General features: G+C 38.0%; 1 protein-coding gene across 1 annotated transcript; it reads right to left on the bottom strand.

Moving 5' to 3' along the window:
- Nucleotides 1-11,423: 11,423 nt before the first annotated feature.
- LOC118736954 (mucin-17) lies at nt 11,424-17,464 on the bottom strand. Its single transcript, XM_036467128.1, has 2 exons — nt 14,549-17,464; nt 11,424-14,486 (listed from the first exon to the last, which is right to left on the bottom strand). The coding sequence occupies exons 1-2, from the start codon at nt 16,883-16,885 to the stop codon at nt 12,336-12,338; spliced, it is 4,488 nt and encodes a 1,495-aa protein (XP_036323021.1). The 5' UTR covers nt 16,886-17,464; the 3' UTR covers nt 11,424-12,335.
- Between the last annotated feature and the right edge of the window lie 2,640 nt (nt 17,465-20,104).

The following is a 20,104-nucleotide window of genomic DNA, read 5'->3' as shown; positions in this document are numbered from 1 at the left end:
GAATCACAAGCTTATTTATTTATTTTTTGTTTGTAAGTATATTTTTATGCGCCGCTCTATTATGCAAGTAAGTTTGCAAGAAATTGTAAAACATACTCAAGGCTATCACAGAATCCATCGTAGTCCGATTTTTCGTGAAATCTATCATTGAAATCTAATAGCCACGAACGTAGTCTATACTTTGAATGCAGACGTTCATAGCCATTTTCATAGATGTCACGAAAAATCGGACTACGTTGGATTACTGTTATAGTCATCACTATTTTCCTTTTAAAAATTTAAGTTATTTCAATCCATTTATTTTTAATTTGAAATTAAATATTAATAAATACATAAAAAAAAAGGTGAGCAGCCAAGCAATAACGCACTAATGCTAACATTTTTAAAATGCTTAAGGCGTTAATTTGTAAATCGTGAAAAATATTGTTTTGAACCAGCTTATAAGTCTGTACGTAAATGATAATTTTTATTTTAACAAACCAGGCATAGTGTGTGGTGCAGCTGTAAAAAGCAAAACTTAGAACATGAAATAATTATGAAAAGTGTAATAAAAAATGTATCTGTCCATGTGAGTGAAGTTTATGAGCTAAAAAGTTAAGCATAATTATAAAAACAAAACAAACCATTTCAGCCCACTGTGTCGGTTCTGTTATACTTTTCTTTATTTCATCTTACCACAAAAAAATGTATATGTATTTACATATTTACGTTTTATTGCTTATTTAAGTTATATTGCGTTTATTTAAAAGTTTTTAGAGTTAAATAATACAATGTATTGCTGTAGTAATGGTAATTGAGTTTAAGTAAAAAAATAAATGAAAAACACATTTTGAGTTTAATTTTATTTGATTCGGTTCTTGACATTATCGAAGTTTTACTTGTTTTCTTCTAATTTTCTTGTTATTTATTTTTTTTTATTTTAGTTATGCTTTTTATTTCTTTTTATATATTTCAAATACTTGGCTTGTTGTTTTTAGTTTTTTTTATTTCAAACACATTTATTACGAAAACCAGGTGTAACAGCATCTAGATAAAAGCGCGATCTTTCTATTTTTCGGGTACAGGCCGTATGCCTGGTCGAAGAATTTATCAAGCATTTTTTTTAAGATTCTAACATTATGATTTGCATACTTGTCAATAACTAACACATTTTTTTATAAGTTATTTGCTAAGCAAAGCTTTGCACAAGTACCGTTTTTATGAGTAAGCTAAGGATTTCAGGGTGTTTCAATCTTCAAAGAAGTTTCGAGAATTATTCGACTAGAGCTACGACCTATACCAGTTACTCACAAAAATTCCAGAGTATATTTCACCAAGGCTATCAACTTGTCAATAGTCATTGTCATCATTCCCGATGTATGAAAATCGGGGAGGGTGGCCCCACTGCTGAAACCGGGGGGAGCGAGACAACAAAGGAGGATCTTATCGTCCTCCTTTCCCCGGTTATAAAGATACTTGGGGTTCTGCTAATCCTACCACCTACCCCAGCGAGGCATCAGCATGGTTTCCGTAAAGCGCACACCGCGACAACAACAGTTAAAGCCATAATCACTCAAATAACTCGTGGGCTTAGCCGCAACCGCACCTGCCAACCCCCTGTCAACCGCAACAGAAAAACATTTCGTCAAATTTCAAAAGCTAGAAGAATTAAGCAAGGCATTAACAGGTTGCTGTCCTATCCCCCTATTGTTTAACTTTAATATTTCGAAGATTCGAAGGCCACCGAAAGGAATTTCCCTGATCTCATACGCTGGCGACTGTTCTCCGAACTTTCTCGGTTCACTGCAAGGAGTGAAATCAACCCTCTCCCCAACGAAATCAACAGCGACCCTCTTCACTACCTGAGCAAAGGAGATCAGACTTCAACTAGGCATTCACGTCGATGGCCCCAATTCCGAAAAATTTGGGGGTTACTTTTGATAGCATGATTTCCTTCTCCGCGCACAAAACCGCATTTGTCAAGAAAGTATAGAGCCGCAACAAGGTCCTCAAGTCGCTAGCCGGCAGTACTTGGGGGGAAAATACAGAGAAACGTTGCTGGCAATATACAAGGCAATTGGCCGGCCGATTCTGAAGTTTGGTCGCCGTGGACTAGTTGGACGCAGTGGACGAAACTCCAGACTTGGCAAGATAGAAGGCATATTTTCGAGTACATGGACTCGGTGCAGAATTAGATCGACCAATCACTGGAGCCACCAACGTACCGACTAGTGATCAACGGCATTCATAGAGAGTCGGTAACCACAACTTTCGTCGCATGAATGCCGTGATCGGAGCCCAATCTCCACTCGTGAGCTTCGACTACCACGAGAGACCCACGCTACTCTTGCCCTATTACGGTCAGGATATTGTAGCCGACTTAACAGCTACTTGTCTAGACTCGGCCCCCCATAGGTAATTTCAGGAGCAAAAAGCCCTTCCTGAGAATCCAGCGGTCTTCCACTCTGCATTACTTAAAGCTTAAACAGACGGCAGCGTTGATCCGGATTAACTCGCACTTAATCCGAATCAACTGCAGTTAATTCCCAAGTTGATCCGGATCAACACTGCCGTCTGTTTAAGCTTTTACATACATATCGTTACCTTAATTCACAAAGGCCCTAACCAACAAATTTTTAATTTTACAGGAGAAGCAAAAACAAAAAGTATAACAAAAACAGGTAGGGTTTTTAAAAAGTGGCATGTAACTACGTTGTTTTTGGTACTAAGACTAGAATTTTTATTTTATTGAATTTAAATATATCCTACCGAAATCTGTGAAAACGCAGTTTCGAAAAAAGTGTTGGTTAGGGCCTCTATGAATCAAGGTACTGATATAAACTTATACAGCCCAATCCTAAATACTCCCGGGAGTTTGTTCTCCGGGAATTTATTTCTCCCGAGAAATAAATCCTCCAATAATTAACTCCCTGGGAGTAGAATTTTCTCCGAAAATTTGGGAGGAGGAAATTCGAACTTCGAAAGCGCTGAATGACACTTTTTTGACAGCTCAACTCCGCCATTTAATATAAAAAAAAAACCTCAGGCGATTTTTTTTCATGATAGGAGGAAAGGAAAAAAAAAAACAAAACAAAAATCCCTGGGAGTTTCTGTACAGAATCGGCCTGATATATTCGCGTAAATTGTCAATAGGAAAATCTCTTTTAGAAGGCATGCAGCGAAGCACATTTTTTCGCCCTTCTTGGGTAAGCCTTTTAGAATGGCTTCACTCAAGAAGGCCTACATAAGTTACTCATTTTAATATCAGATACCTACTCGGATTGTGAAAATTCCAGATCGAGAATTATTAAATTCGCGCACCGCCTGGATTTGTTGTTATAAATCCTTTCAGTGATGTAACCGTCTGCCGGTTAACGGCACCTAGTGCCTGCGGCTAGGAAATTTAATCACTTTTGTTGTGGAACGGTATCTACGAAGGAGTGCAATCAGATATGGTAATATACATATATACATACATACAATGGTTGAACAATATATAGAAACGATTTTCTTTTACAAGTTTTGAATATTTACTTTTATTTATTAGTTTTGATTTAGCGTTTTCTTCCATACAAAGTATGTTTGATTTTTTTTTTTTTTGTATGGGAGAATTGAAGAATGAGTGAGTCCAATTGCGAAATTTAAATACTATTTTTTCTTGTGAATACTCGAAAAATGATCTTTGCGCTTTCAGCTTGGCGTATATTTTTTCTTAGTGGGTAATACCTACAAACATATCGAGCCCTAACCGCCAAAATAACGTAAGCGACATTTTTTCAAAATTTTCTTTTTGATGCAGAAATGCATCTAGATGCTCTAGGAATATTTCTGCATCAAAAAGAAAATTTTTAAAAAAATGTCACTAACGTTATTTTGGCGGTTAGGGCTCGATATGTATATTGACATATTTAGTAAACGTGCATATCTTAAGTATTGAAAGCTTGCGAAACGTTACGACAAAAGAATATTTAATTGAAATGAGTAAAGACTGAAGATAAAGTAAATCTTTTATTGCATTGACATATAATAAAATTGGTTCGAATAGAAAGTATCATCGGTCATGTTTGTGTAATGGAAACAATTTGCAATTATTTATGAAGCAGAAAAGGCCTTATAAAATGCATTTTATTCCACCAAATTTAAATACATATTTGTAGTTAATTATAATACGCTGAGAATTTTGAAACATTTCGATTGAAATCAGCAGTGACTTTTGAAAAATTTCCCTAAGTGGAACTTTTTGAGAAGAACGAATTGGAAATCCAATTAAGTTATTTGTGAGGTCCTTTATGAAAAGAAATTAGTTTTAGAAAAATCCAATAAAAAGTTGAATTCAACCGGTTTTAATCACACATGCAAATATGTAAAGAACATTAGTACTTATACATATATATATATATATATATGTAGTGGTAAGTTACATAGCAATGCCTCGTTGTACATAAAAAAAAACAATTATATAATTAAGTATGTATGAAATTCAATATGTAAGACTTAACCATTTACATACATACAAATGTATGTATGTATAAATATTACACATAAATAGTCGAATTGAGCAGGTCCAGTTTAGAATGCGTCTTTAGTATTATAAAGTAGTATTTACACACATACATACATACATACAATAGTATAAACCATTGTCGTCCATTTTTTCAAGGCGCTCTTAAGCGCAAAAGTTTATTATTGTAGTAGTATTCCAGTATTTGAAAAACGTCGTTGTAGTCCTAAGTACATATGTATTTATGTAAGCACATACCCGTATTAAATATTAAAATCCATTGCCAAATAAGAGTGGGCGCAGGAGTGAGTGAATATTTTAGTAAGAAAATTACATAAGTTTTGCATTTGTTATTGCATTTCGTGCATTTCTACATAGTATAGTTTCTAAGCATTTATTTCAATCCATCAATGCAAAGTAAATTCCAAATTGAATTAGTCATATCACATTATCCATACGTAGATAACTTATAAAAATCTGCTGGGCTCGAATCGTCACATACGATAGCGTACCACCAGTCGTCACGTAAAAACACATTTTTCGGATTATGACATACGTGAACGTACTCTTTGCCCCATTCACCTTATACATACTGCCTGACGTATCACGTAATTTTCTTTCGTATCGCTTTCTATCCGTGAACGGATGTTACGACGATTCGAGCCCTGTTTTTCTTTAACATGTCATAAAGAAAATCTAGGAACACTACTGCACTAAAAAGTGCATAATTACACTGTAGCGACAATCTCAAGTTTTGAAATGCCACAAAAAACGTCGAAACACGTAACATTAACTTTAAATCGTAGATAGCGAAGCTTTATTCTGTTTTCCAATATCAGGTAATAATTTTAGCAAGATATTTTAATTTTTTATAAAAAAATTTTTCATCTTCAACAATGAAAGAATTAAAATAAGTAATTTTTAGCAAAAAAACCCGACTTATAAAAATATATGTATATATATACATAAGTATATACTTCAAGATCCAATGATCGGATCTAAACCAGATGAGTATGGGACCACCTCTGAGACGCTACCTTTCCGATGCAAAAATAATTTTTCGAAATCTATTGCCGTGGTCCAAAGTTATGGGGTAACATACATAAATATATATATATATATATATTCCGACGAACTGATAACCTCCGCCTTTTTTGGAAGTTGGTCGAAAATAACAAATCTTTTGTAATTTTTTTGAATTTGTATTAAAGCCTGTTGTATTGCAAACAAATCAAGCTAGTAACGATGAAAATCGATGGATAAATAAACAAGTTTTGAATGGTCAAATGAACATGTGCAGTGAATTTTTATGAAATAGGAGCAAAAGGTAATGTCACTCATACATACTCATACAGGGCGTATGAGTAACTATTTCCATGATAAAGTTTGAATTTTTTTTATTTGCAATGCAAACTTGAAATCCAAATATTTTCGGAAAATTACCTGATCTAGAACACGGTACACAGATCTGTAATCTTCGACCCAAAATTAAGTTTACGTGGCTTGGCGTTTTCTGTGTCATTTTAATTATTTTAATTTTATTAAATTTTTTAAGTACATAGATGAAGTACGTATAATCAAAAGATAACTACACATTATTTTACAAGAGGTGCAAAAAAAAAAGAAAATACAAAAACCTAAAATTTACTGAAACCAAAAAACTAAAAAATTCATTGATTGAATACCTGACTGCAAAAACTACATATTCTGGTTACTTTAACTAATCTCTGCCCTCTGGAATGACCAAAAAGTGCGAAGCTTGGGCTGATACTACTACGAAATCCGTGGTTCGACTACTTTGGCAGCACCAATACCCTTACTAGTTTTCAAAACCCCACTCTGGAGAAGGGCTCCGCAAAAAAATTGGGCATTGAAAAAATCTCTTTAACCTCTTTAATATATTCTTTTGACAGTAGCATCCCCTCAAGCTATTTGTGGTTAGCGGACAGCAGTTAGAACGAGGTATCGGTGAACCGCTACACATGTGCGTCGAAGCTTGACGGAAGGGTCGTAAAAGGAATCCTTTACATTGCAGTCTTCATTAAAGTTAGACTTCCAGATCAGCGTAGTGTCTTCCAGGCGACGGTATCTGCCGTTAAGAAAGCAAGCACTCGTATAGCCAAGTGACAATCACGGCGCACATTAAAAGCTCTTAAGGTTCTGGCTGGCCTTTTTTTAAGCTGCATCTGATAATTTTCTAGTGCGGCTCATATCAGTACCAGGCCAGGCGACAGGAATGGCACCATCGAGTCGTCGCTTAGAAAAGTGAGGCTACATGTGAGCTACTCTTGAAAAGATTGGTCTCGCGACAATCAAAAGAATACTGGGCGATAACCCATAGCCCTTTTTAGCCAGAAAAGTGCCACAGGTAGTCAAGGAATCTTCTTTGGCTAACAAATCCATAACTGGGTAGTTCTGTGGGACACTTGAAAGGGCATATCCTATGGGTATTCATGCGGTGAGTTTATACACACACCGGACTCGCACGGTTGTGGCTGCTTAGAAGATTATGAGACGGAATCATCCTTCCCTTAAGCTGTCCAGCTTTTAAGAGGCTATAGTCTAGACGCTTTGGATAGCGTTTTTTCTTCTTGTCTTGCGGAGCTCTCCAAGACTGAAAAAATCATCAAACTTTGCTGATAGATCAAAATTGTTCTTTGTCTCTCTCTCGGGCAGAGTATTGGAAAACCGAACAACGCCGGTATAGATAGAGCTATGCTTTTATAGCTATGCCAGAACAAAAGACAGTGCGACCTGAAAAGTGACAGCCCCTAACCCAGAACCGGTGTAGTCGAATTCCTTATTAGTAAGTGTTTGACCATTGGTGGTTTAAAATAATAAATCTTTAACTAGCCAAGGCCGGACAGTCACGATAGTGTGTTCGGGATTTCCTTATTCGGCATTCTGATTACCTGGTAATACATATTCGTTGCATATGAAATCGTAGTTGGCTGTGGCCCGTTAGGTACCCAGAGATTAGCCTGATGCCATTTCTGTTTAATTGAACAATATCCGTTCTATTAAAAGGGTAGCCCACCACCGTCTCCCAGTATTTGCGGCGTTCTGAGTGTACCCACTCGGTAATTATGGTTCTCGAAGTGAACCAGCTGACATAACAGAGTGCTTGTGTTCCAAGGCAATTAAGGAAATTTCTCGCGACAACTCAACAGCGATCTCGATCATACCTTCGATCTCGATGTGTTCGATCACACAGTGTTACTCTATTTTTTGCTGACAGAATTTCAAGAGCGTTATAGCAGTCCCGTTAGAGAGGATACGAAAGGCTCATTGGCTTTCTGAAAATATAACAAGAAAGGTGCCCTTCAAACCCTTTTCAGGGTTCAATTGGCGCATAAATTTGGCGCAGGTTATGATTACTAAAACATCAGCCTGGAACATAGTGGGGCATCTGCCCATGGGAACTGCTAGTTTGGTACCTGAGCCTGCTCTGTCTTTCATCCTTGAACCGTCTGTGTAGCAATGTTTATATCTGGGAACGCTGCCAGGAAGTCTTCGCGATCTTCAGTTTCAAATCGCAATATCGATATCTTTCATTATGAAGTCAGAATCGATATAAAGTTTTCTACAGGCCCACATGGAGTAGTACAGGTGCACGGGGTAGAAACCTTAAAACTTCATGGAACCGGGCAACATATAAAATAGAATACACCCATGGACATTTTTAGGTTTAGTGGCAAATATTTATGTATGTATAGTAATAGCTAATACTTCACTTGAATCTATATATACATACATATAAATACAAATGTATTTGCAGACACATACAGAATCTTGTATATTTGTTTTAAAACATCACTAAATTTGCAAAAAAAAAAAAAAACAATTTCATCCTGGTATTCCAGCTTCTTTGTAAATAAAATACTTTGATCATCAGGAATGAAAAGTACATATATACTACATAAATACAAACATATGTACATATGTATATATATACATATTTAAAAGTAGAAACACTGTTTAAATGACAATGAAGTGTTACTAGAATGCTTCCACTTATAATGAATTTATTTAAATACAATCGTCAACAAATCATCCAATCACTCATGAAACAACATCCTCCTCATCTCATCGATGCCAAGTCAGAGACACTTCATAAAGAAAATAAATACAATGCTTACCTTATCATACAAATCATAGAGTTATGTATCTGTACATAAAATGCACGATTTTATGAAATTGTTTACTAAAATACATACTTTCTATAGTATGAAGAAAGAAAATACATACATATGTAATTCCTGTGTCAATTTAGTTACATACATAGTTGTTTTCAAATTGACCAAACAAATGAGGCAGACGTTTTATGAAAAGCAAGCAATGGTATCTATTTACTTTAAATTTATGTACGTATATTACATCGTATGATAGGGTAAATACGAAAATAAAATTTGTATTAAAAAAAAATGTAATAAAAAAATGTGCAATGTTGATTTAACTGAGTTTTTATTTAAACTTTGGGACTGCAATGCATTGGGGGGCGGCTATAAGCAAGCATATGGAAAATTCTCTGTCGATCGCGGATTTTGCTCGTGGCAAGTGACGGGGGTATTTTTTTCATTGCATGTTTTTAGGCGCACTAGTCGTATTTTCGCTTGGCATGGTATATTGTAACTCACCATGCTGTCGATCGATGAATAAAAAGGTATCGATTAATAAGGTTAATGCAACGAAAAAATCAAATGACAAAACCACCACCGCATATACACTTACATACATACTATACATATATGTATTTACTATGGACATATCGAACGTTTAATAATATAGAAGTAAGTAAGAGAAGTAATTCAAAATTTACGCTTTTGGAGATTTCATCATAAAATTAATAATCTTAATTAGGAGAATACATATGTTCCGTCAAACAAATAACTAAGCTTCAGAAAATGGCGAAGATATGTGTTTTTCCTTCTGTCGTTTTGTATGCCAACTGTAAGAATTTATCAAACTTTGATTGCGTTTTTCCACAAAATTGAAATTTTGAAATACTTCACTGTATTATTTAACGCGTATATCGTCACCTGAAATGCAAAAAGACGTAACAACATCGTAAAAGAAATAGAGAAAAATTATGTGGGGAGTTAAAATTCGATGAAATCCTTCATATAAATCAAAAAGGTTAATTTTGAATTTTTTATTAGTTATGGCTTTTTGTATTTTCACGACGATGTTTGTTACGCCTTTCAGGTGACGATATATTAAAATACTAGAGTGCCAGTTACTGTCGAAATTCGACAGTTTTTCTAGTTATTAAGAGCCTCTTAGAGGTTTTCTAACTTAACACCTAGCAAAACTTATAAGGTACAAAGTAACTTACCGGAAAATCTTCTGCTTTGAAGCTAAAACGTGACTACAATTTTTTTTTTCTTCGATGGTTTGTAGGACTTCGGCAGGACTTGGAATTTACCCGATACATTCCAGTTTATCGATAAATTTCAATGATTCGGTACATATCGATATTACGATGAATTTTAAAAACACTAAAATCAGTTAACTCAACAAAATTCGATAACTCGATTGATTTAGACAAATGTGAAATTCGAGGGCTCGGTAAATTTTGATAACTCATAAATTTATATGTCTTTGGATACCAGCTCCACATTTTTCAAAAGTTACCAGAAATTTAGAAGAAAGAAATCAGAATTGTGGGCACCTAAAATTCTAAAATCAGAAAATTTTACTAGGGGGCTTCTTAGGCAAAAAAATTTAAGTAAAAAATCAACAAGTAAAACTTGGTTTTTTTACATTTTTTTTAAATTAAATTAAATTCCTTCTTGGCACCGCGATTCTACGAATAATTCTGGAAATTCTGGCATTGCATATTTCATGGGGCATTACTGTGCTACCAGCTTATGAGATGGAAACAAAATTTACCGGTTACAAGAGTACACAGAATGCGAAAAGGGTTTAAAAATTGACAGGAACTTTAGTTACCGGTTACGAAATTCTTATTAACAGCGCAGAATAGATCTGCAAATGAAACCTTAACGTGGAAAACGCTAACTTAAATTTAATTTTATGGACTGGTTTCCCCTACTCAACTTAACTTAGTTTAGCCATTTTTTGGACTTAAGTCAAAAGTTAGCCTACTTTTTACAAAGCATATTTTTGACTAAGTCTAAAAAATTGGCTAAACTAAGTTAAGTTGAGTTGGAGGAACCAGCCCCATGTATTTTATTTTAAAAAATTTTTAACCGACACAAAGAAAGGAGGAGGTTATTAATTCGTCTGAATATTTCATTTAAATTTAAATTAACAAATATATAAAAAGAAATTTAATTTTTGTATAAACTTTTTAGAATCTTTTGTTAAGCTATTTCGATAGGGCTTATTTCTATTACTACTTTTTTGAGAACAGAAACCAGTCCAAATACCCGGTTCTCTTGGAACTGGACTCGACAGAACCGTTCCTTTATTCTATATAGTTGTTTTGAGGGGATACGTTTGGATGCATATTTCAATCCATTGCCGATACTTTACGGTCTTAGACCGCGGAAACAATGTTCCCTATCCTTTTTTCGATCAAGTTAAATTTTCCATGTGACCGCTCAATTTTATTCAAGGCGAAATATTATTTTCGGTGAAATTATTTATTTATGTAATTACACGGTTCAATAAATTTTGTTACCTTTAAATTCATAATGTCAAACAGAATATCATGCGGGTGGAGCCGCGGTGAAAAGTTATTTAACTACATAAGTTTACGGCGATTTGTTATGGATTTGTCTTATATAAATGAAGCTGAATTAAGAGTTGTTTAAAAAATTTTTATTTGTTCGTAAAAATAAATACAATACGTTACATATGAAATACATACACTTCTATTAAATACAAATACATAATATTTAGTTGTGCTTACATATAAATACATATCTCATTTTACTACTTCGTTTAAAATTACTTAATATTTATATTAAATGTCATTGAGCATTATTTCTTTTGTTAATTGACAACTTTTATCTAAATATTTGTTTTCACTGCGACAAACTCGTTGACCTTAGTCAACAATTAAGTGAATAAATGCAGCAATGCTTTAGGAGTTCTCAGAAAGATTTCTACATACTTAAAAAGTAAATTTTGAAAGAAATGTCGCTTACGTTATCTCGCGGTTATATGCACTGTCTGCTTAAAAACCACAGCATTAACAGCTCCAGCATGAAATAACGGGAATAGGGTTAAGGCAAAACTTTTCGGAGAATCATGCCGTCAACAATGTCACAGTGAAAACAAGGCTTAAGATATTTATAGTTTCTAGTTTTGAATTTTAATATACTTTTTCTGTGTTTGTTAAATATGATATAATTGTAACTCGACGATTCGGGAGTCTAATAAGAAAACAACCCATTCATGAATGCCACCTCAGTTAGGCATAGTTTTTTTTTTTTTGGGTATATCGCCTACCTGTCGCTATATTTTTTTTTCGAATTAGACTCGCAAAATTCATTAGATATAAATGCTATTGTCTGGCCCACTAATTGAGCGAATCTTATTTTTCTTGCTAGGATGTGGTGCGTATGTTTGTTAGTGTTGTATTTGTGCAGAAATTGTTATTAAGGCGATTTGAAATTCTTAATGGAATTGCTCAATCCCATTATTATAGGACGCAATAAACTAAACTAACTAGATTTCCACATTACTCCAGTTGGAGTACATAAATAATGAAAACACTAAACTAAGCTCTAACTCTTCGTAACTTCCTGCTTCCTCAATTTCCACTTTCTAAAAGGATTTTAAATGTACTAAATGCCTAATAATTTAAATAATAATTCGAAGGGTATGTGCCTTTGTTCGATGTTACTTCTTCAGCTTTTGATGCCGCCCTGCCTATCCAGTTGATCTATCTGATCTTAAGGCTGCGTGGACCCATGCGTGGCGCACCCGCATTCGCACGCGGCCCTGCACTAATCGCTTTGGTTTCGACGGTCGCTTGTATCGGTTGCTGCTTTCTTGCTTCGCTGCCATTCTCGAATTCCTCATCATCACCGAAGAGTAAAGCGGCCAGGCTAGTCTCGAATGTCGTCTTCTTTTTCGCAGGTGTGGTAGCGACTGCAGCAGGCGCCTTGGTAGCATTCGTGCTTGCTGAGTTACTGGAGTGTGGCGCACTACTGGCATCGGTGCTATTTGTTGAACCGTTAGCCGCAATTGTTTGCTTCGGTCTAACAGTGCTGTCTACCTTGGGTTTGGCTGTAGTACTGGTCGTTGTTGAACTAGTTGAAGTCGTGCTGATTGCTGCTTCTTGATTATTTTCCGGACGCATGTAGCTGGCTAGCGCTAATGGTTTATCGTTTTCATTGGCAAATATTTCTTTAGACTCATGCACTTCTTCTTCGAGTTTATAACCTGGTGGGTAGATGGGTTTGAATCCACCTTGCAGTTCGGGTTGGAAACTATCAATTTCAAAATTTTTCGCTGTTGTCGTTTCGGTCGAGTCGGCGGGCGCAGGCTCCCCAACATCGGCGCGGTTGATGTTGTGTTTTTCATAGATGGAATTTTCTGTGGTCGAAGGCAATATATTCCAGCCGTTCAATGGCGCATTGGTAGCCGTGCCGAGGCTTACGCTCGGATAGAATGGTGCCATGAAATTCTTTTCTAGATTCTGGCCGCGCACATCAAAATCATTGCTGAGTCCCTCCTCGGTTTGTGTATCGGTACGTATTTCGCTGATAACGGATGAGGCGAGATTGACATTCGAAAAGCGCTGTGCACTGTTGACGCCCACACGTCGGTATGGACTAGGCTCTGTTGGACTGTAAGCTATCGCGATTGGTGTATCCGGTGAGCCAACACCGTACGTGCCACTAATGATACGTGGTGCGATCACAGGGACATGCGCGGCAGTGTTAAGCTCCGAATAGGATAAGTCTGGCTTTTCAATGGGATACGGGAACTTATCTTTCGTCTGTTGCACCTTTGTTTGTTGTTGAAGCGATTGCGGCTTTTTGTTCTTTAGTATAGGCTCCTGTGGCTGATCACGCACCACCGAGAATGGTGTGTTTTGATAATCACTTCCCGTAGGTGGTTCCACATGTGCAATGGCTGGTAATTGCTCCTTGATGTCGCCTAACTCTTGAGGACTCGATTTATCACCCCTTGACGGATATACCACGTAGAGTCCATTTTGACCAGCAGCGCTCTCGATCTGTGGCTCAGTTTGTTCTGAAGCAGCGGTTACTTGAATTTCACCAGAACCGGTATCATCGCTGGGCAGGGATAGAGGTTTCTTTTGTGATTGCAGCATTTGTAGTGTAACGACTGGCTCAAGTTTTGTTTTGTCAACTATTTTATCTTCTTGGCCAGGCGAAACGGGTTGTGGCGGATCGTTGATCACCAAATCTTCTTCTTCAAAAGCGGCCAAACGTTCGGGCGCCATAATCGTTTTATAAACTTCAGAGTTGGATGCAGCCGCATGTCTTTCATAGTTATCGACAACACGTTGGGACGAAGGTAGTGGACGTCTTGGATACATGCGGTCTAAGTATTGCACGCCCTGCCCGCCATAAGGTGGTAAACGATAAACGCGACGATTGGCATCGGTGGGCAGTGGCGCACCTGCACCGAAATCAGCGGCACGATTGAGCGGGTAACGATGTTGTTGTTGCTGCAGCAGTGGTTGACGGCGGTGAGCGAACTGCGGCGAGTTGTTTGGACGTTTCAGAGGTTGTCCCGAAATGCGAATATTTCCAGGTTCTTGGTTGAAGTTCTGTGCGTGCGGATGACCAGATGAAATCTTAGCATTGGGACGGAACTGTGGCAATATGTTGGGTAGATGTCGCTCTAGGTTCGGGCGTGATATACCGGGTATTGGCTTCCGTGTGTACTCGTTGTGAGCGTATGAGGAAGAAGGACCGAAAGGCCGATTTGGGGGCTGAGGACGTTTGTGGATTTCGCTGTTTTCGGGAATGGCGTTGGAAAGTGTGGGAGGAAAGCGTGGTGGCGGCTCCATATGTTGTGACGGCGTATTCTGCTCCGGCTGAGATGCTGGAAAGCTCTGAAAAGAAAAGCAGATTATTATTTGATATAACGTGGACTACCGCTAGAAGTATGACGAACCAATTTCTGCTTGTGTTGGTTCATAGTAAGCACCTCATGTTTTTGGATCTGAATGTCGTTGCTTCCAGCATTTATGGCCGCATTACCAACACCCTCTTCGCCACCCTTGGGAAATACAACATTATTAGTGTTTTGAAGTTGTTGAAGACTCAGCGGCTGTGCATGACCATTGACTTGTGGCCCAGCAGGTGGAACAGCAACTACGGGTATAGAGTTTTCTTCAGCGGACTGCTCTTCATTCGATGGGAAGCGAATGTTTGTGGAAACGAGCAATTCTTTGGTGTCTTGTGCCTTGCTATTTTCGGTCGATACTGGCGGTTGACCAACAGGTGCATGTGTCGGCCCGGCTGGCTGGTAGCTGCTAGGAGCTATCTGTGGTAAAGCGAGTGGCTTAGTTGGTTTACGTTGACGCATATTTGAGCCAAGCAGCGGCAATTGTTGGTATGGGGATGGTGCTGCTGGCGGTTCCTCAGGGTAATTGGCAGCGATTGGTGAATTTGTGCCAAGTGGACGTTGTACATAGGGTGGTGTAGGACCGGCAGCACTTCCGCCAAAGTTTCCATTTTGATGGAAATTCGAGGCACCCTGGGCTGGAGGGAACGTGCCGCTCTGTTGGGGAGACACCTGTCCAGGTCGTTTTAGTGCGCTTATGTCCTCGTTGATTACCGTGCCGTATTGCACTGGTGGTTCCTTTGAGAACAACGGTTCCTTCTCTACCGAACCAAAGGCAGCTGTGCCTACTTGTTGCTGACTACCTAGCACAAACGAAGCGGAATGCTGGCCGGGTGATATAACGACATTGTTGATAGCACCGAGTATTGGACGATATTGCATAACATTTGGTTGTTGCACTTGATATGATACGTACTCGCCGCTGTAGTTCTCCTGACTACCAGATATTACCTTCTGATCAGTGTTGCCGCCTGGAAGCGGTGTGGTGCCGTATGTAGGATACGTTGGATGTGTGGACTGTTGTGGCGGACGCTGTTGTTGCATTGCGAATGGTGCTGGCTTTGAGAGCGAAATCGGTTGCTGATAGTTGCCTTGTGCATCGAAGCCCTGACCAGGTTGATTCTGTGAAGCCACTGCAGATTCCTCCTCAGCGAGGCTATTAAATATATCAGCGAGCGACATTGATGGTTTCTGCTCAACTTTCTGGTCGGTATTCTTTTGGCCAAGTGTCTGATAGACATCGGCGATGTTCAGCTCAGGTACGCGAGTGTTTACTGGTGCTGGCAATGCCGAAGTTAATTGTCCGTTGGGATTCTCGGTAAAGAGTATGGGTTGTTTTGTGCTCGGTACAAAGTTAGTGTTAGGCGGAGAAGCAATTGTGCTCCCAGCGCCCAAGGGTGGACGCGTAGTGTACCCGGTAGTGCTGGCGCTCACTGGCTTTGGTGGCGTGGTAGTGTTTACAGCTGGCTGATCAGGGAATCGCATATGCGTAGCTGTCGTGGCGCTGGTCGTCGAGGTTGAAGTGGTATATTTCTTGGTTGGTATGAATTTCTTACGTGTGCTGCTGTCAGTCACTAGCGGAATGCTAGTCGAAGGCAGTGTGGGTAAAGGCTTGCGCGTAGAGGTGGTATACTTGGGCGAACTAGGTGCAAAAGTAGTTGTGGTTGTAGTGGTCGTGGTTGGAGCTGGGGGTAATGAGGAAGTGGTGCCCGGCTTGGTCGAAGTCGTAGCGCTGGTGGTGGGCTTCTTTGAAGTAGTGGTCGTAGTGGTTGTAGTAGTTGTAGTGGTGGTGGTGGCGGTTGAAGTGGAAGCACTGCTGCTATGCAAACCTGGTGCAGTAGGTGGCACCGCCATCAGCTTGGTCGTCGGTATTGTGTAATAATTTTGGCTTGGTGCTGGTGTCACTGGTGTGGCCAACACTGATGTCGGTTTCTTGTTTGTTATATAATTCTTATTGCTACCCTGATACTTTAGATTTGCGTAGGAGCTCGAAACCAGTGGATACACGAATTTTGAGGATGAATACTTCACCGGTAAATTAAGGTAATCATGTATGTTCGGCGCATTGCTGCTAAGCACAATCTTCTCCTTGGGGTCAATCACCTCATTCACAGCGGTTTCAATGCCTGCCGGCTTCTTTGCGCTAAAGTCCAACTGACCCGAAATAGGATCTTTGCTGGCATAATATGGCTTGCCATCGTTGAAGATCTGATTGGGTAATACGTAGCTGGTAGCAATGAGAGCGTCATCTTCAGCTGAGTCACCGCCGCCATTTCGCGCTTCCATAGGTAAATCAGCTGAGGCAATTTCCGGCGCTGCAGCAATATTGCCCACAATTGTGACCAGCGCTATGACAAGCGCTAGCCATAATTTATAATTAGACATCTTCGAGAGAAAACAGCGATCGATCAGTTACACTGTAAAAAACGAAAAAAAAACAAAGGAAAAGAAACACGGATGTTTAGTGGGTAAGTGGTAAATAATTTCAAAGTAGATAATAAATACAGGTTGATTGGCATGCAGCATTAATTCAATTAAAGCAAATATATCTAGTAAAATAAAGAAAGTCGGCTACTAATGAAGGTATTTAATTATGCAAATAAATATTTTCACCGACAATTAAAACGACTTGCCGCTATTATTGCATAATTGAATGCATTAACGTTGGGCACAAACGACCCACTTGCGCAATCGGAAAAGCAACGGCGAGTTGGCTTAAATCAAGTAAGTATGTAACTAAAAGTTAGAGGCAGGCGCACATAGTATAAGGCGAGCAGAGAAGCGCAAAAAAAGCGGAGCTAAATTTAATTGGCTGCTTGGACTCAATGGCTGTAATACAATTTTTTACTTTAATTCCTTCATTTATTTATAGTCGCTACTTTCGAGTGCGGTAAGATTTTCTAAATACAATAACAAAAAAATGTTTAACTACATATAAATGCTTAGGTGGTAAAATACGGCAAACAAGTGGATGAGGGAGGGGAATGATAAATTTGCAATATATGTAAGCGCTATCACTTTGCACGCGAACTTTTTCAACAGGGGTATTCACGATCCGGTGCATACTGGCTAGCATGGTGCATACATAGCACAAATAGCATGATAGTTGTTATTTCATGTGTTCAAGCAACAGCAAAATTAGCCAATCATGTTGTTTGTGCTATCTATGCACCATTCTAGACAGTATGCATCGGATCGTGAATAATAATAATAATAATAGATTGGCGCTTACACATACGTTAGTGTTTGACCGAGACTCTCCTCCGATTTGTGGCGTGCGCCTTGATGTTGTCACACAAACTCGGAGGTTTGCCATAGCCTGCCGAGGGACGACCGCTGTTAAAAAAAAATCGTATCGTGAATACCCCTAATGTATTATTGGTTTGATGTTTTTCTACATATGTTCTGCTTCTTTTATATAGTGATTGTTTATAAGTATGCATACTAAACAGCTGCGCAAATGGATTTGGTTTCCCCTCAGCAAGAAACGACCTGTTGCAGAGCTTAAACACGGAGCAGAATTTACATTAACAGTCAGTGGTGGGACAACACATGCGAAACATTGGCAAAATTGGTTTGTGCAGAATGCTAAATTCACTTAACAGGGAATGTATTGGAAGCAATATAGTTATGTAGTCAAATCTGATTAAACAAGATGAAACTTTTTGAAGACTCTGTGGGTTTTGTTGTTGTTTTGGTTTCGAGACTACACACAATTTTTTTAATAAATATGGGCATTTTTATTAATAAATTTGGGCATTAAAAAAAAAATTGTCACATTAAGAACAATGGGTATTGTTTAAATGGCATACGTTTTTTTATCACTTTTATGCCTAGTGGAAATTTAGCATAAGACTTCCCATCCATATGACCTATTGCATAGATTGTTCATGACTAGATTTCGTTCCTCTTACTGCCCATTGCTTTCACTGCCGTCTCAGAAATTCTAAATTAAATTGTTCAGATCACAATACAGCAGTGTTTGGTAAATGAGCAAATCAATTGAAAACAGCTTTAAGTACACTTGCGCAGCACTTTGGCGCATATACCTATGATTGTAGCTCCAATGACTGATAAATTGATTTGCTAGCAGGTGAATAAATATGTACAGCATGCGCATTGGTGTGGTTCTTAAAATATTAACATCTAAATTAGCTATGGGCCACTCCGTTATTTTCTTTTCGTACAAAAGAAAATTTCAAAATTAAAACAAAAAAAAAAATAAAGGTCTCTAGCAGGGTTTGAATTTTTTTCATCGCGAAAATTTACAAAATTTTACTTGAAATCTGATAAATTTGACAGATGCATTATTGAAGCTTATTCATATAAATTCATAAACTCACTGAGTTACAGCTAGTCAAAGTCAAAACTTTGTCGAATTTAATTTTTTTAAACCCTGGGAGCGGAACCCTAAAGATCTGTTTAAAATTGTGGTGGATATTTTTATTTTTTAAGGACAACCCTAATGCACATACATTCATATATTCATACTTAAGTGTTGTAAAATGGATCATTTGTAATAGCTACCGATACAATCTTTCAATTTCATTTTCTACTCGTCAATTGTGCACTGATTAAATCATCAAAGCACGAAAGCAGCAATCAACAATGAAATCTTGCAGCATCTTGTTGATTTGTTGTTGGTGTGGTTGTTGTTGCTAGACTTGTCTATATTTTTATGACCGTATGCGCATGTGTATGAATTCATATGTATATATTTGTTTGCTGGTTTTCCGCGCTTTGGTCAGGTATTGCTAGTTTTTTTCTTGATATCTCTTACAAGCAAAAAAAAAACGCGCATTGCAACTCTTACAAGCAAAAAAAAACGCGCATTGCAACTCTTACAATAAAAAAAAAACGCAACGGAAACAATATTTATGGTGAAAATCCAACAATAAAATTTCCAAACTACTTCCACCTGCTAGTGCGCGTGATGCGAATCGTGCACGAGCATACATGTATGTATGTATGTATGTATGTATGTATGTAGAAGTGTAATATATGTACAGGCATTGGTGGCAAGAATAACAGTTGCAATTTCGATGTGTCAATTATGGCCTTGATTAGTTTTACTGATGCGCACAAAAATTGCAGAACACAGAAGAGTTCTCTGGCTGCTGCCAATAGCGAATGTAAAGGACGAAAGGGCAATGCAGTGTTGCTAAAGTCTCCCGAAAGTAGTCGTTTAGCGAGTCTTAAATTTTACACTTCTGTTTTAGGAATCCGCTTCGTTAAAGTTCAAATACTTTAAATCTTTAAATGAATAACAAGGCAGCTTAAAATTGCGAAACAGAATTATCTTCATTTGTTGTTGATTGATTTTTCTGACAGGGTAGAAAGAAGATTTATTTTGGATCCTTTGCAGGGTTAATAGAATTGTGAGACGTTCTACAGTTCCTTAAATGCACTTCCTTGATCTGACAAAATACGAGCTCCATAATTTCTCTCCTTTTTGTTTCCTCACTTTTTTATTAGATCAAATTACGAGTTGTGGTTTTAAAATGTCAATACTCAACTTGTCAACTATCTTAACTATAACCAATTTGCTGATTTTGTCACTGTTTAGGCGCGTCTGCTAACACCAGGCGCCTAAATACATGCTAT

Source organism: Rhagoletis pomonella, unplaced genomic scaffold (assembly GCF_013731165.1).
Source record: "Rhagoletis pomonella isolate Grant_MI unplaced genomic scaffold, Rhpom_1.0 Rhpom_scaffold_00004, whole genome shotgun sequence".
Lineage (NCBI taxonomy): Eukaryota > Metazoa > Arthropoda > Insecta > Diptera > Tephritidae > Rhagoletis > Rhagoletis pomonella.
Note: the sequence above shows the minus strand (reverse complement) of the source record. Positions and strands in the feature narration are given on the sequence as shown.